The sequence below is a fragment of the Nannobrachium achirus genome (assembly GCF_963921795.1).
Source record: "Nannobrachium achirus genome assembly, chromosome: 7".
NCBI lineage: Eukaryota > Metazoa > Chordata > Actinopteri > Myctophiformes > Myctophidae > Nannobrachium > Nannobrachium achirus.
In genome coordinates, this window is record NC_137816.1 from 53,074,523 (window position 1) to 53,093,259 (window position 18,737).

General features: G+C 40.7%; 1 protein-coding gene across 1 annotated transcript in view; it reads right to left on the minus strand.

The window, feature by feature from the left end:
• The window catches only part of gpc6a (glypican 6a), a gene marked incomplete at both ends in the record, with an annotated part of 199,632 nt that extends 187,624 nt beyond the window's left edge, over positions 1-12,008 (minus strand). Inside the window, one exon of the mRNA XM_080729744.1 lies at positions 11,846-12,008. Coding sequence (XP_080585870.1) covers positions 11,846-12,008 — 163 coding nt within the window. The remainder of the gene's footprint in view (positions 1-11,845) is intronic.
• Positions 12,009-18,737: the final 6,729 nt, after the last annotated feature.

Below are 18,737 nucleotides of genomic sequence, written 5' to 3' on the forward strand. Positions count from 1 at the left end.
TAAGAGCACGTTTGTCATGTTTAAATATAAAACGGCAATAACAAGCTAACTTCAAGCCATTTGGACCTTTACGGCCGCGCTACACCAGAAAACGCGCACGCACGCGTGCGCTGTCTGTGCGTGTGCGAAAAGCCCCTGGCTTCACCAAGGAGGGAGGGAGTATATGTGCGGGAGACCAGGGAGTTTTTTATACAAAACGCATACGCGTGCGGACAAAATAGAACGATCCTATTTTTACAGCATGCGTATCCGGACCTCGCGCTATCCGTGAGCCTGATGTAGCCGATATCATTGATATATACAGTATATTGGATCTTTCCAAAACGCGCATACGCGCGCATGCCCCGACTCGCGTGAAAAGGCTTGGTGTAGCCCGGTCTTTTTGACATTGTGGACTCTCCTGGGTCCTATGTTTATGTACCCGTTGCCGGAGAAAATCAAACAGAGCGAAGCATGCCAGGGCAATGTGCACAAGAGGACAGAACAAATGCCCAGCATTCTATCAAATGTTCAGTCCCTGGGAAAGAAACTAGGCGAGCTGCGTGCACAGATTAAACACCAACGGGACATTAGGAACTGCTGTGTTCTGGCATTCACTGAGCCATGGCTGGAGCCCAGTATGCCCGACTGTGCCCTCACTCCAGAGGGTTTCTATGTCTTCCAACAAGACAGATCGAAGGACTCAGGCAAGCTTTATGGTTAACTCTTCATGGGTCACAGATGTCTGTGTTTAAATAATGCACTGTTCCCTGGGTCTGAAGCTGCTAATTAACCTCTAGCCCTGGGCGAGGTGTGAAAGATTGTATATGGACTTTCCATAATATTGGAACCTTCGAGGCCAGTGAACTTGCAATGGATTTCTGTATATGGCCACCTGTTCTGCCCACAATGCCTCTACATACAGTAGTTCTCATTCATCCAAAAAAGGTATGTTGGCCAATCAGAAGAACGTTGGCTTTTAAGGAGGGATCGATGGCGTAAATAGACAGGCGCTAATACTGCTTGTTTCAGACAGAGGCTAATAGGAAATTAGCTTAATAGGCCACCTTTAATGTTGGATCAAATGCAATTGTCTCATTATCTTTGTGAATAAATAAGGCTATGGGTTTGTGATTAACAATAATATGGCATTTATTGGCCATGGGTGGATAAGCTCAGGCAATGTCAAATGCCTGGGTAGTTCTTAACCTTTAAAATATTATTATGAATTATCTGTATCAGTACTGTAAAACGTAGGAAATAACATAACCAGGTTGCCTTGTGGTATTTACCAGACAGGTTTTCATAATCCGTAAGTATTCAGTCTAGCAGTTGTTCATGCTCTTCAGAATCATTTTGAACGACAAAAAGCATAGGGAAAAGATAACAGGTTATTAAGACAAAACATGTTTAAATCATTTAGTTTATTCTTGCTACTGTAGATAGTTTCTCTCATAACTTTGACATCCATTACCGTGCTTTCCACAATGCACTAAAACAAGCATAGCAGTAAACTTGTTTTAGGTATTTTCTTTTTTTTTTCTAATAGTTTTTATCCCACGATTTTGTAACCCATTTTCACCCAGTGCTAGATATATATATTTTTTTCCTAATACTTTTTATCCCACGATTTTGTAACCCATTTTCACCCAGTGCCAATTGCCTATGTAATCCTGGGCTCTGCTCTCCCTCTGCCGCGCCTGGGGAGACAACGGACTGACCTCATGCTTCCTTCTATGCATGAGGAGTCCAAGTTGCTTCTTTTCACCTGACAGTGGGGATTTCCCCGGTTTGGACGTAACGCGTGGAAGGAACACGTTATTCCAACCAGTTCCTTTCCCCTCCATCAGGCGCCCCGGCTGGCCAGGGGGAGGCAGTTTAGAGACCAGGATTACTGCATGTTTTTGTGAGGGTACCTACCCTAGGAGACACGGGGAGAACATGCAAACTCCACACAGAAAGGCCCTTTTTTAGGTATTTTCAATGCATGTGGCAGGAAGACCACAACGACCCAGACCGATTTGGCATTTTCACCAGAACGGTTTTACCAGATTCTCTCTGCATGATTGATGGGTCCCATTGCATTTACACACAAACATGCACGCACGCACGCACGCACGCACGCACGCACGCACGCACGCACGCACGCACGCACGCACGCACACACACACACACACACACACACACACACACACACACACACACACACACACACACACACACACACACACACACACACACAATGCTCAGGTCCTTCACGCCTTCTTTCCTCTCTCTCTGAAGATGAATAAATGCTGGCAAATAACTTGCTTCCAATTTGCCAAAGCCAAGGGCACGTTAATGTGCCTGGGAATAGAAGAACATCCAAACAATCTTTTTAAAAGATGTCTACTTGGCTAGGCTCTGTTTCCACGTATCAAGTGGATGTTTGATGAAACTTAATTATTGAATGATTTGGACAGCGTCTAAGGATGTCTGATTGGCAAAAATATTTTAGTGCTTGACTGCATGAGGCGGCGAAGGGCACAGAAACCCTTCTTTGACTAGATATAAGGTACAGGAGTTGAAAATAGGGATGGAACAATATGAAAATTGTGACAAAATAAATCGTGATTTACGATATTATCGCAATAATCAAAATCCATTATCCCGGGACGGAACATTTGCCAAAAAATAGCATATCTATAAGCTCACAACGTGACGCAATGCGACATTAGATAGAGAGTGAAAAAAATACTGTATCATACTGTATCAAGTATAAGTACCTTTTACCAATTATAGAGGGTTTAAGTGGTACCGGATATGCAGCTCGGCAAAAATGTGTCCTAGTGCATGACGGAGGACGATATCTCGATAAATTAAATCTCCACGATACGATTATCGCGAGTGTTTTTTATCACGATAAACGATAATATCACGTATCGTCCCATCCCTAGTTGAAAACATTCCACAGTAGGCTGCCAATCACAGCAATAGATGGACGGAATGAGGAAATCGGAAATCCACATTTGACACTGTGCACATCTCACCGGGTGAAATTTCACCTTGATCAGCAGTGAATAGCCTATCTCACAGCCCATTCATTGAACATCCATATCCTAAATTGCTGTTGTTACTCTGCTCCTATCACAGGGGTTTTAAGGAAGTGAATATGAAGCCTTTCTCTATCTGTTGTCATGAACGCTGTATTGAATTGCACTAGAATATTTGCTTTAACCCATTAAGACCTGAGACCCTGAGAAAAAAACTTTCTATCATTCAGAGATTTAGAGGACCCCCTGTAGTAACTCTGAGGACCCCCTAGGGGTCCCGGACCCCCTGTTGAAGACCCTTGGTATAGTGCTATCTACTGTATATAGATAAAATCTAAAATGACATAGATGCTCTCCCATGCAGTTTAAAAGGGTTACAGCACAGAGACACTTGAAATTCTTCAGTAATGAAGAACAGAGTAGCGAAGTCCTGGCGTCTCTCGTTCATCCCCTGGTTCCCGGAAGTAATTTCTCCATGGAGAATAACATTGGGCCATCTTAAAATCGTCTCCTATAAGAATTGTGGTCCAAACATAAACAAACTGTCTCTGCGTATTGTCAGGGAGGTGGCTCTGTATGCTTTATGATAGTCAGTCTCTCATATTGAGTCTGTTTCTGGAGAAAATTTTACTAATTTGGTGGCTGTAAACATAAGCGTTTTCTTGCCGTCAGTTGATTCTTCATATCCATATCAAACCGCCGAGATCATTAGCTTATTTTTTTAACACAGTTCTTATATGACAGGTTATGAAAAAGGCCTATGGGAATTCAAAATGGGAATTCAGAATTAGGATGTATAAATGACGTTTTAGAATTTTTAGTGCAAGAACTATAGAACATTAGCCATTTCAAAGTATTAACAGAGCTACGAATGGCCATCTGGGTAGACACTTGTGTCTGCTGTAAAACTTTAAAGAGTTAGGCTATTAAATGCAGAGACAGCTTTGACTGGTGCAGAAGACTGTCTATCAAACTGCATTGAAGGTTTGACACCATGACTGATGACTAACCTAGAATGACACAGACACACACACACACACACACACACACACACACACACACACACACACACACACACACACACCCACACCCACACCCACACACACACACACACACACACACACACACACACACACCACACAAACAAGCCCACGGTATGCTCACACAGAGGTGTTCTTCACACACACACACACACACACACACACACACACCACACAAACAAGCCCACGGTATGCTCACACAGAGGTGTTCTTCAAGGATGAACCTCGCTGTTGGCTAGCTGACATGTGGGCTAATTTAGTGGTCGACAGTTTCATGAGCGGAAGAACCAGAAGGATGAGACTAGACTTGTAACGGAGGTGCGTCGACCAGTCTATTTCGAGAATTAACATTTAAAGCTCCTTTTAACTCTCCCACCCCACTTTCTCTCTCTCCCTCGCACGCACACACACACACACACACGCTAGGGATGGGACCATATGAACATAAAAGAAAGACAAAAGAAATCGCGATTTGCAATATTATCACGATAATTTAAATCCATTATCCTGGGACGGAACATTTGCCCAAAAATAGCCGAGCGCGACGCGTTGTAAGCTTGTAGATAGGCTATTTTTTTGGCAAAGAGATTTGTTAGAGCGAAAAAAGACTGTATCAAGTATGTATATTAAAAGTACCTTTTACCAATTATAGAGGGTTTAAATGGTTTTAAACATGCAGCTCGGCAAATAAAAGGTGAATTGATCCCAGTGCATGACGGAGGACGATATCACGATAAATTAAATCTCCGCGATACGATTATCGTGAGTGTTTTTTATCGCGATAAACGATAATATCGCATATCGTCCCATCCCTAACGCACGCACAGATTCAGGCCCTGCCAGGGGCCTCATACTGTGTACCACACTAGTGGAATAATTTTCTGCTTCTGTCTCCCACCAGCCATATGACAACTAAACACTAAAGCACTCAAGAGTCCTTAGGCAAAAGGAGAAAGTAACACGCTTTATCAATAGAGTGGGCTCTATGACTGACCTCTATCTGAGTCAGCTAACAGAGCCAATTACCTCGTGTCTGCCTCACTGCCAAAATACTTATTTCAATCCCTGAGGAAAAATACACACATGATGACAATATGCCCTGCGCAGCAGTCAGTGACTATGACAGAGATAGATATACTGCTGAGTGCGCGCGTCACCTCATGATGGCACAACCACACGTGTTACATTTTACAGTTTAAGAGGCGCTACTGGAGATATTGGAATACGGAAGGCTAATGATGTGCTGCTGTGCACACATGTTTTTGTCTGTGGTTGGGAAAGCCTAAACATTAGTTCTCCCGCATGTCAATTACATTTTTGGGGCATCTACAGTATACAGCAGTGGTTCCCAAACCTTTTAGCTCGTGACCCAAAAGAGAAATTAAACGTTTGCCCGGGACACAAACTAGTGAAAAAGGCAGATCTACAAGCACACAACGCGTCGCTTCGCGCCGTGTTATGAACTTGCTATTTTCACTACTTCTTAACTCATCTAGTGCCATTCGCGAGATGTCTCGCGAAATGTAATCTATTACTGTAGTGCCATTCACGGGATATCTCGCGAAAAGTAATCTATTACTGTAACGGCGAGTACATTACCGAGAAGAATGGCCGGCGGTCCGGAGACGAAATCCGTCGCTGATTTCGCATCATCACGGCTCCACGAGCACAAAATAGTCCCATCCATAACATTGAGGTGGACGGGGGATCTCATCTTTAATGTCCATTATCTCAAAACTACACTTTAGAAGCTAGGATGGAGGCAGATGCTCGCTTATGTTACACAGTTATAAAAGCTCCCGGTCGGCCATTACACAACTCCACGTGGACACGGAACGGTTCCAGCGCACGATCCGATGACGTCAGACCGGAAGTGATTCGCGTGTGGACTTCTGGCCTTCAAAATAAGACAACGCAAGTGAATGGGACCTGAAGGAGGCACTTTGGACATTATAATCCGTTAATGTCTGGGGCTCAGAATAAGTTAAATATTTGTTTTTCTAAGCCATTTCTTCTTTCTTTTATTTATTAATGAAATTACTTTCTTAGCCTTCAATGCTTTTTGAAAATGTTTTGAAATAATAATGATAATTAAAAACAAAATATAGGAAGCAAAAGACTAAGGGACCAATAACTACAGTATGTATTTGTATAACAGTGCCTGACCGTGGATAAACCAAATCCCCGTCCAGGCCTCCTCCCCTTCTCACAACAAACCCCATGATCACATTATACAACAATAACAAAACATAAAGTTCATGATGGAATGAATGGCCTCCCAACCAGGGCCGGATCTAGCCTTTAGCACTAGGTGGGGCAGGAAGAAATAATAGGGGTGTCACCTCCAGCCCATGCCACGAAGCGGCGTGGGCGGGGAAAAAAATGGGGGGACAAACCGCCTAAAACAACCGAAATGCATAGAAAACTAAGCATTTTGGCACACTTATACCTATAACACACAATACAAACAACATGTCTTATCAGTGTATCTATCCATCTACCTAGTTGCAGCATAACATTTCAAATAGTTTAATATTTTTGAAATTTTAGATTTTTGCATGCCATCATGTTAGGTGGGGCAGACAGGGCATTTAGGGGGGCATTGCCCCCCCTTGCCTATGGCTAGATCCGGCCCTGCTCCCAACTGTGAAGTGAAAGCTGTATAGTTGCAACTTCATGTTTTTGTTTGTTTTATGATTTAGAGCAGGGGTCTTCAACAGGGGGTCCGGGACCCCTAGGGGGTCCTTAGAGTTACCACAGGGGGTCCTCCAAATGTGAACTTTTTTTTCTCCTTTTTTTATATTAACCTCTTGAACCCTAGTGTCCATATTCAGATAACTTTAGCCAAAAATAGCAGATCTACAAGCTCGGGCTATTTTCGGCCAAGAGCTTTGGTGTAGGAAATAGAGCAGACTAAGTACAGAGTGGTTCCAGTGGTTAAATATCTGAAAACACAAATTGACATGAATCCAAAATACACTGATTGTGCTGTCAAATGAGGAAACTATATGGAATCTATTAACAGGTTGTGGAGGTCCTTGCTTCATCTCTCTCTCAACGAAGGGGTCCTTGGACTGAAAATGTTGAAGACCCTATGATTTAGGGTACCGGTACTTACATGTAGCAGGCTAGTAATGTGGTAGTTTAATGACCCTGGAGCCCATGACACAGATTCCAACAGTCCCGTATAATTTAATTTGTATAATTGAATATGTGGTTGTTCATCTAAAAATAAGGTTGTCAATGCCAGCTCAATGCCAAATATGTGTGGAACGTTTGAGAATTTGGTGTATTTTCGGTTCAAGTACAATGAAACGTATTCATTCCATAAGGAAAATCCATCCAACCAAATATAGCAACACCTGTCATTTTGCATAAACAAGAAAAAGACAGACCTCAGGTAACCACGAGGTCCCACCAACACAAAAAGGCTAGTGAGAAATCACAGCATGATTTAAAATGTGGATCCCAAGTAAAAATAAATAATTAAATATTGTGTGTGTGTGTGTGTGTGTGTGTGTGTGTGTGTGTGCGTGCGTGCGTGCGTGCGTGCGTGCGTGCGTGTGTGCGTGCGTGTGTGCGTGTGTGTGCTTGCATGCGTGCATGTGTAAAATATGTAAAATATGCATTTGAATCTCACCTCCTACATAATCCTGTTCCGCTAGTCAGCGCTGAGAACTGTCACAACAATTAGCTCAACCAAATTGGAGATTTACAACGAAGAAGTTACACTGCAAAATCCTCTGCGTTAATTTAATTCTGAAAGTGTACAAATGGAAACAAAATGGACCCATGATTAACACTCAGGGATATAACACGGCAGATCTGTTAAAATAACCCGTGTTAGCCGAAGGCAGAACAGCGGCGTCATGATGTGGTGACTGATGGATGGATGAGCAGCCTCTGACTGACACCACACATGCAGATTACAACCGGGTTGTTAGCATTGCTAATTAGGCATAATTGAGTGCATTCTCTTTCCCATCTCCCAAGGGCCATATCTAACCTCTGTCGTATTTATGCAAAGGTTATGTGAAGACATTAAAAATCCAATTACACATAGCACAAGCACACATGTTTTTGTTTTTTTTGCTGTGGATTCAAATTTTGATCGCCAATTAATGGTCTTAAAAAAAACGTATTTAGCAGAGCCAACTGACCTGCATCAAACAGTATTTACAAAAAAAAAATGGGTACGCTTCTAAGTTTTAGACAGCTAAAATGTGTTATGCGTATGCTTGCCTAGAGGACAGTGCAATGGGTCGCACATCATTTAAACAAGAATGTATTTCAACGTTGAATTAGATAGAATACTTTGATATGTAGCTCAAAGCTGTGTGATTATCCGATTTCCTAACCCCTTTTTATGGGAAACCCCATCTGCAAAACAATCCTTAATAATTATTAAAGTAACAAGTCAAATGGTAAAGGATATAGAATACTATACAGTCTTTCAACTATGTTTCAACCCTATAGGACTTCCCATCAAAGAAATGTATTCACTTTCATTCTCTGCATGTCTCTCTCTTTCTCTCACACATACATGCACGCAAGCGCACACGCACGCACGCACACACGCACACGCACGTGCGCACACACACACACACACACACACACACACACACACACACACACACACACACACACACACACACACACACAGCGTAATGTCAAAGATGGTCTCTTAAGAGTTACAAACTGGGGATATAATCATACACACAAAGAAAATTTCAATTAGAATTTCTATTCAACCAGTGGAGAATTATTGAATTATGCAAATGACTAAAATAACGACCTTGCAGTAACAGTGTATGCGGATAATAAGTTAACATGAGAGCACACAGAAAACCCTTTCCTGCCAACATGGATGATGAATAAAGCTGTGATCAATGAAGAATACAGTAGCTCTAAAACATTGAGGAGATGAAAATACAAGAAGAGACGTATGCCTTAATACATACAGAGATTTACTGTCTGTAATTGTAACAATCTGATTGTAACAATAAGCTCTTTTCATGAAACCATGACATTTAGGCCTGGGGTATTTTTTAAATGTTGTTATTACAACTTGTAATTACAAAGGAATATGAGCAGGTAGATTTGATAAGACGGCATCAATACTTTGAGGAGTGAGTGGTAATTCCAGTCTGCAAAGAAAGAGAAGCTGGGGGAGAGCGCCTGTAGAGTGGACTCCATAGAAACCCCTCAGGAACACTGGCAATCTCTGGGGAGCACGTTGTTAGTGCACTCTCTTATTGACTGTCTTGCCATTTCTTGATGTGTCAGTGCGAGTGCGCAAACTTTTTTTCCCCCTGTCTCTGTAGTATTACGTTTAGTTACACACCGGGCTGGAATACCAGATTACTTGGACTATTTAGCAAGAGTGTGGCGGCAGTGGCTGTAGGGGTACTACGGTAGAGTTGCCGACTTAGAACACGGAGGGTTCCCAGTTCGATCCCGGCCTCGCCCATAGTTAGTGTCGAAGAGTCCTTGAGCAAGACTCAGTCTGAACCTAGTTGCTCCCGGTGAGCAGGTTAGTGCCTTGCATGGTTTCCTCCGCCATCGGTGTATGAATGTGTGTGTGAATGGGTGAATGTAATGCACAATCTCTGTAAAGCGCCTTGGATAAAGGCACTACAGTATATACACGCACAGAGTGCAAACTATTTTTCTCAATTTTGTCATCTTTCCTTTTGCTGCGTCTTGCCATGCTGTGACTTGCCGTGTTTGGCAAGGCTTGGGATATAAAACAAATCAATGAATGCTCTTGTTGGAAACTTACATTCATGTTTTGTGTTAGAATTATAAATAAATAAATGAATACAAATCAGTATGCTTCACAACTTACACCACAACTTCATCGTATAACAAATAGTAAAAAAGGAAAATCCATCGAGGCAAAATTACTGTGAGCTTGTAGCTATTTTCACTATTTTTAATACAGCATTATGGCACTATAATAATAATGATGACATCATGACATGCCCAAAGTAGGGATGCCAGCCAGGGTCAAAGTAGACCATAGTACACGTCTCTTTTGCACACTCTTCTTTAGAACCCAGATGCGAGGGCACACACACACACACACACACGCACACACACGCTCGCACACGCACACACACGCTCGCACACACACACACACACACACACACACACACACACACACACACACACACACACACACACACACACACACACACACACACACACACACACACACACACACACACACACACACACACCAATACAAAAGATTGTAATTATCACTTAAGATAACACTGTATGGTCATTGTGACATCTCTTACAACACGTGAGTGATTTTGCTATTCAACACTGATCAGATTGTTGTCTGTGAGAGGCAATAGAGGGATTCATTCATTCTAGGCAACTCTGGTTTCGGAGTCTGACTAACTTCTCATGAAACAGGCCGTTTACTGGACTGGCTAATCTCCTTTCCTGCTTTGACCATAAATGTGATTACCACCACACAGCAGATAATAAAACCTCTATCTGTGCTATTCCACAGAGCATGAATTAAAATCTAAGCTGTAGCCTTGAGGAATTGTGACAAATCCATATACCAAATAGCACATTCCCTGCTGCGAGCATACAGCCCCCTGCTGGTAAACAACATTCTAGCTGCATTTGATCCACTTTAACCAGCTTTATGTCACTGACTCACTGTTGAATATGAGCAACAGGTAGACCTATCTTGAAGTTTCATACTTAAACAAATAAAATAACAGCAAGGCGTTCAAACATCTCTTTACCCTGCAGTTCAAGAGTTACATTTAAATAGTCTAAAAGGCTAACACAGATTAATAGGTAAAGTTTCATGCTATAAAAATAGTAGGTCTATGCCTACTTAATTAATATGAGTCGAAGAGAGTATGGCTTTTTCTACTGGCCAATGACAACATGCCAGTTACAACTCCCCCAAATCTTTTTATTTAGTTTGGTTAATAAAGACTTTCACAAACTTGTGAAAAGAATAAGCTTCCATGATGCATAAAGTAGCTGTAGCCTACCTTACACTTGCCTGTACTGTACTGTACTGTACTGTACTGTACCTTACACTTACAGAACACCCAGTGGGTAGTCTATCTATCTATCTATCTATCTATCTATCTATCTATGACTTTGCCTGCCTTAGACAGAGGCATCAATATTGAGCAACATTAAACTATTCATTTGGTGGAGTTCCTTCAGGTATTAATTGGCTCGTAGTTGTAGTTGTCTACTTCTCATGCACAAGTTATGGTGAAATATAACTTGTTGAAACTGAAAGTATAGGGAGCTTCATTATGGGCAGCATAGCATACCCATGGCCATGGGCTACCTACCCCCCCACAATGAAGGTGCCTTCATTAATTAGCGCAGGTAAAATAGCTGTAGTGGGCAGGCTATTCAACATACAGTCCAATATTTCGGGGACAACAAATTCAACAAGATTAATAATAAAGGAGATAGATACAGATGTTGTTTTATGCAATCGCAAGGTGTGTAAAGATATCTCTTATTACAACTTGCTTGTTAATTGTTTGGCAAAATAATGTCAGTTTTGAATAATTAAGCTTGTTTGGCTATTTAAAAAAAAAAAGGAAGACGAAGGCACTTGACCGCAGTAGAAATTCAAAGCGTGAAGAGAGTGTATTATAGGCTAGTTTGTTGCCTATACCATGATGATGTGTGGCTAGAAATGTATTTTGTTTTCATTTAATCTGCTACAAACAAGATAATTCCATGTCTAAACAAGGGGCAACCACTTGGCGCATCGCTGATCATTTCGCCTACCTGATATCTCTTGGTGAGGAACATTGACCAGGCTGAATCCTTTAGCCGTGTACGCTTGCCTCACCTCGCTGCAGCTCCGCGCTTTGCTGTCACCACCGAACGCCGCGGACAGCACTGACAAAGTGCATAATAAGGCGACTTGTAGTCTCCACATCGCACACATCAGTGATAAATCCTCGCGAATGTTTCTGAGAGAAAAAAATAAAATAAATCCCCGTCCTGCAAATCCAAAAGGTTGGACGAGGGGGGCTCTGCTCTCTCTCCGTCACTCCGTGATGATTGCAATGTCAGGGGTTGACGAACCAAAAATCACATCTCACTTTAGATGCGTCCACCTCATCCTCATTGCAAAAGCCTCGTATGCATCGCTTCTCCTAGAAAAAGAACGCTTCGAGTCCATGCAGTGAGTGACCCAGCTTGAACAAGATCCGCGTTCCGTTCAGCCAACAACTTCTCTCTCTCACACACACTCATACACACACAGTCACACAAACACACACACCACACGCACACACAGGACCACTGTGTCTCTGTCAGCGTGAGGAAACCAAAATCCAGCCAAGACACGCTGCACTGAACGAGTTGAGCGCACCAGGGCAGGGCAAAACATGGAATGGATCAGCAGCATGCATCCACAGCCTGCGCGTAATGCTCTATGGATGCACTATTGGGCAATGGTGCTCAGCATTTGTAAATTAAATTAAATGGGTCTTTAAAAAGACAGATATTAGCTAGACAGTGGTGGAAAGTAACAAAGTACATTTACTTAAGTATTGTACGTAAGTACAATGTTGAGGTACTGTAATTTGTACTTTACTTGAGTATTTCCAATTTCCAATACTTTTACTTCTACTCCACTAGGCCTATCTCAGAAACAAATATTGTAGGCCTACTTTTACTCCACTACATTTATTTGAAAACTAGTTATAGTTGTAGCTTTTGATTGTTATTCAAATACATTAACCACTTCAGCCCTATATATATAGCCTACATTTTGGCAATTTGAAAATAGCAGATCTACAAGCTCACAATGCGGTGCAAAGCTATTTTCAAAGGACATTTTATAGTCTACATTTGAAAACTTGTGAAATGGGACATACTGCACAATGAGTACTTTCTGTTTTTTGTATACTTAAATACATTTTTGGGTCAGTGACGTGACGCCCCAAAAAATGTGTTTTTAAAAAAACTTTAAATAGCAGGCATAAAAAATATTTACTTTTGTTCTACTCACTCTCAACCTTATGGAAACACATTTTGTTTTTAGATATTTTATTGGAATCAGACTTTATTCAGCAGTTTGTTGTACTGTCTAAAATCGTCATATGGTGTGACATGACAATAATTGTTCATAAAATGAAAATGGAGTACACCTTTCTTAAGTTACTCACTTTATCAAAGTCCTTTATCATAACTAACCTGTGATCCACTATAGTTTTGTGAAAAAAAATTTAAATCTGTATATTTTTTTCATAATCAACACTCTGTGTGAGGCCCATGTTGTCAATCTTTCAACATATTTTAAATTTATTCTGACAAAACTTTCTCTAAAATTACACAAATATTTGTGACTCTTCCTGATACTATTTTCTATGTAATCCATAAACATTTTTTTGGTTTCATCATTAATAAAGGTATGATTTTTCACTATTTGGAATGTCACACCAAATGATTTAGTGTCACACCGTATGATCATATCTTCATGTGTCAAAGCAAACTGTGTTTTAACCTACCTATTAGTGAGTACTGAACATTACTGATTGATTAAACAATTACCCAGGAAAAACAGCAACAGTAAAATTGCTTTAACATTAAATAACATGGCCTTAATATTTCTGAACAGGATATCTATACTATAATTTTGCGAATGTCTGAGTGAGTGAGTGTCTGTCTGTCACAGCGTTTCTCCTCAGTGGCTGGAGCAATTGATCTGAAATCGCATCACCATATGCATATGAACACACCTGACATAACTGTGAAGCCCGTTTGTCACTTTCACAAATCGTATGCTGTATATTAGCATTTTTATGGTGTATCTACTATCTATTCTGCATCTAGCATGAGGCACATCTATTCTGCATCTAGCTTGAGGCAAAATGTTTAACCAGCTCTGTGTGTGTGTGTGTGTGTGTGTGTGTGTGTGTGTGTGTGTGTGTGTGTGTGTGTGTGTGTGTGTGTGTGTGTGTGTGTGTGTGTGCGTGCGCGCAGGCAGGCGGGGGGGGGGGGGGGGGGGGGGGACAGTATCTCTGTAGCCATTAAACGAAACGGGTTTCTTACATTGATGCTCCTACATATTATCATGTAAGCACCAGTTAAAGTTACTTTCCATCCCCCATATACTGTGTGCACAGTGCACATCCCATAACATCATTTTGGAGCTCATATCTTTGAACGGGTAAGGGCTAGTTATTGTAGGGCTTTAACATGGGATAAGAAAGAATTGTAGTAGTAGATGGATGATGAGGATGTGCACAGGAATGCTACGCACACCTATCACCTAAGTATTCTGCCGGCCCACGGCAGAAGGATCTTAAAGAGACAATAAGGTGCATAGCCACACTGGGAGCCAAGGCAACATTTTATTAACACAATTAGTGGAAACAGAACTCAGCATTCAGGTGAATTGCTTTTTTCCGAAGTTTCCTGAACTTGAACACAGCATTTTGTGTTGAACAAATGTATTTAGGAATCATGACGTTACACCACATCTCTACTAGCTAAAGAGTGCTGGGTTGTGCAACTCCGAAAATAGCTGATCTACAAGCTCTCGCAGCACGACACGTTGAGAGCTTGTAGATCAGCTATTTTCGCTATTTTTGTCTGGGGTCCTACCTTAACACTGTCCACTGTCCAGTCCAGTGAGTGAAAGTACAAAAGTATTAGATCAGATTAGATTATACATTTAGACTGTATTGTACATCAGCCAGTCGTATTTGGTGAGGGTAGCAAACCGGCTGCCTTGTTGCGGTTCTGCTATGCCACAGACAACCTCCTGCTCTTCGTAGAAAATGCAGTCTCGCCCCTTTGGCTCCTCTCTCCTTGCTGGGTCATTGTTTAGTTTCTCCCTGTACTTTCTCGTTCTCTCAGCACTTGTCATTTTCCAGCTGACAAAAGAAAATGGAATGTATAGTTTAAGACAAAGAGAAAATATTGTTTAGATTGAAACAATATGTTAAGGTTTCTGTGAAGGGGTTTCTGCTCTGTCTGATGAATTTGAAGTATCACTGAATGAAGCTAAATTACATTTTATGTAAAAATGTTTAAAACAAATGTTTAAATGGACAAAAGAAACATGGGACTTTGTTATTTATTGTTATATCTGTAGTTAAATACAGTATATATCATATGGTGTGACAATCAAGTCATTTGGCGTGACAAGCAGACATGTCACACCATTATGATAAAGTGTCACACCATATTACGTTTTCTGCATTTAGGTTTACCTTGAGGCTACTAGGTACACATTAGCATGCTAACAATATGCTAGCTATAACAAAGCAACCTAGATCTACATGGAATTATGACCAAAACTTCAAATAACTTAAGCTTTTTTTAATGAAAAGGTGTCACACCAACAGACATCCAGAAGTGCCACACTTGTCAAAGTTTCAACAAGATGGCATTTCATGAAAATGTTAAAATCATAACTCACCTCAGACACCTGTCTTGCAGTTGTGCTGGGAGTGCTGAATAGCCTTACAGAAGGAGGACCTCTCTAGCCAATAGGTGTCCAAATAATTGCCTGTTTAATTTTTCCAAACTAGTGTCACACCAAATGATTTTGGTTTGGGGGACAAAATCTTTTTGATCAGAAATGACTGAAAACATTATGCTTTGACTTTGAAAAGATATAGGCTCACAAATAGACATTTTTGTGAGCCTAAATTCATTTTTAAATGAATTTTAGCAATTATTTTTCTTAGTTTTATTCAAGTTCCCACTTTGAGAAACAAGTCGGGGCAGTCACATCATATGAGTTTTGCCATGTTTGGTTGAAAATTCTGAAGAAATGAGGAATGAAATGTTTTAATCTTGAGTAAGTTCACATAAAGCTTAATGTTCTGCACAATATTCAGAAGGTTTTTGACAAATATATTTTTTATTTATACATGTTTGACACTGAGGACAGCGAAAACGCTATGTCACGTCACCCACCCTTTTATACTTTCTTTTTTTTTTTTTTTGTAAATTTAGAATTCAGGACTTTTACTTGCAGTATTGATACTTTCACTATTGATATTGATACTTTCACTTAAAGGAGTCATCCAGACCAAAACACATATAGGGTTAAATCTGTCTTTTATCATACCCCTTTATACCTGCTTTATTCCATTTTTTTCATAGCTGCCCCTGTTGCTAGATTTCGGCTGCCCCTGTTGCTAGATTTCGCGGGCCCTCTCATAACTAACAGAGGGTATAGCCTTTATACTAGTGCGGTTATTTCTTCAGCTTCAAAGTTAGTATTTTTTTATTGGATTGTGTTTACACAACGTCCTGAGACCAACCAAACCGCTGTTTTGACCTCACAGGCACCCTTACTTGTCAAACCGACCCCTCCCTCCCCTCCCTTTCTAGCCTCTCCTCTCCCTGCTCTGGTGCTGAGCAGAAGCCGTTTGACAAGTAAGGGTGCCTGTGAGGTCAAAACAGCGGTTTGGTTGGTCTCAGGACGTTGTGTAAACACAATCCAATAAAAAAATACTAACTTTGAAGCTGAAGAAATAACCGCACTAGTATAAAGGCTATACACTCTGTTAGTTATGAGAGGGCCCGCAAAATCTAGCAACAGGGGCAGCCGAAATCTAGCAACAGGGGCAGCAATGAAAAAAATCGACTAAAGCAGGTATAAAGGGGTATGATAAAAGACAGATTTAACCCTATATGTGTTTTGGTCTGGATGACTCCTTTAAGTAAAACGTGAGTACTTTTTTCCTCCTCTGGGGTTATATATATATATATATATATATATATATATATATATATACATTTACATTTACATTTACATTTACATTTACATTTACATACATTTACATTTACATTTTGTTTACCAGTGAGTCATCATGGCCCATTCAGTGAGCCTCTGTTGATTGGCAAATTGGCAATGATGCTTCAGCCTATTGACAACTGTATATTCGTTAGAACTTAATTGTTTCAGCAGGCACCGAAAAGATAATTAACACTGCTGTCCCATTTTTGACAAGGACTGGCTGCCACATGTAAGCACTAAAGCAGGATGCATGCCTCTCTTGATTTATTTGTATAGCCTACACTGCTTTCTGAGTGCTTATTAAGTTATCTTTCACAAAATTTTGCTTTGCCTTTTCAGGGTGGTGGGGGGGGGGGATTGGAAGTGATGAACTAAAACATTACTGGAGAGAGATGGTTACACCTTTTACTGACACGATTACCATCACTTTAAATGATTCCATGCTGGTCATAATGTTAAGAGTGAACAACTCACAACTGTGCCGTTTATTTAGAGTGCAGTAAATGTCATTCACCATTCACACAAGAAATGATGTAGCTCCTGCCATGGGAACAAAATGTCACACAGCTATTAAGCTCTACTAAATACGCTGTTTGCCACTTTTCCTGCATGTTGTTGCTGTTGTATGGAGAATGCCATTGTGTTGTCACCTGTTGTTGAGGTCAATGTATTATTGTAACATTACCTGTCACAAATTGCAGGACCTAGATACAGTAGAAGAAAGTCTTCTAGCTTCAGCAGGTTGAGCGCCGTTCTATAATTATCCGTTTTATTTCTCAGGCATAGTATTGATGATTTGTATTGTATTGTGTTGTATTGTATTGTAGCCTACAATTCAATTTTATGGCCTGATTACTGTATGAATTGAATACACAGAACCACATTTTTTGTGTTATCCTTTAAGCATTGCTTACTTGTTGTACTATTTGCAATTTGTTAATAAAGTATTCAATCAACCAACCAATCAATCAATCAATCAATCAATCAATCAATCAATCAATCAATCAATCAATCAATCAATCAATCAATCGTACATAACCTGTATATTGTATGTTGACATAGATCATGTAGGCCAAATAAGAAGCTGCTAGCTAGTTTTTGTTGAAATGGATATTGGTACAACAAAACACAGACTACTGAATTCAAATACAATCCAATAATGTGCGAGCTGTTGAGCTTCCTGCTCTAAAATGAAATATGAAAAAGATACAGCGAGTGATGCTATTCTTCACACAGAATTGTGGAATGCCCTAAGGATACTATAATGCTGCCTTTAGAGATTGAAAATAAGTCACCTTACCAGGCAGCATTTTAAGGTCACTTCTGATTGGGATGTCTTGATGCCTTCCTGCCTTTGAATCTTGCCTTAATAGAAAACCTTTTTCTCTATTTTTCCATTTGAGACAGGGCCACTATGTTCTAGTCTGTCTGTTCTAGACTGCCTAATATTATCAGGCATTTCCCCTTCTTAACTGGGTTATTCAGGACACATTCCCATATAATACCGAGTGGGATGGGCTACTTATGTGACATGGTTTGACAAATCGTAATACAGTAAAACAAAACAAAAGGAACAAAGGGAAAATGCATCCAGTACTTGTGCTTGAGCATTTAGGGTACTTTAGTAGACTTGCATTGACCTGTGTTGATTTGTAGCAGTACATAGTGTCTAATAAGAGTGTGGCCTCCCTGTCCAACATTGAGCTATCGATAGTAAGTTACAATCTGTGCACTGTGCAGGTTGTGTGCAAAGCTGTACAATCACATGGTGGTGTTGTGGCAAAGCTGCACTATACAGTACTTACAGGCTGGCTACTTACGCACGCACGCACGCACGCACGCACGCACGCACGCACGTACGCACGCATGCACACAGACTTACAGGGAAACAAAGTAAATATCATACTA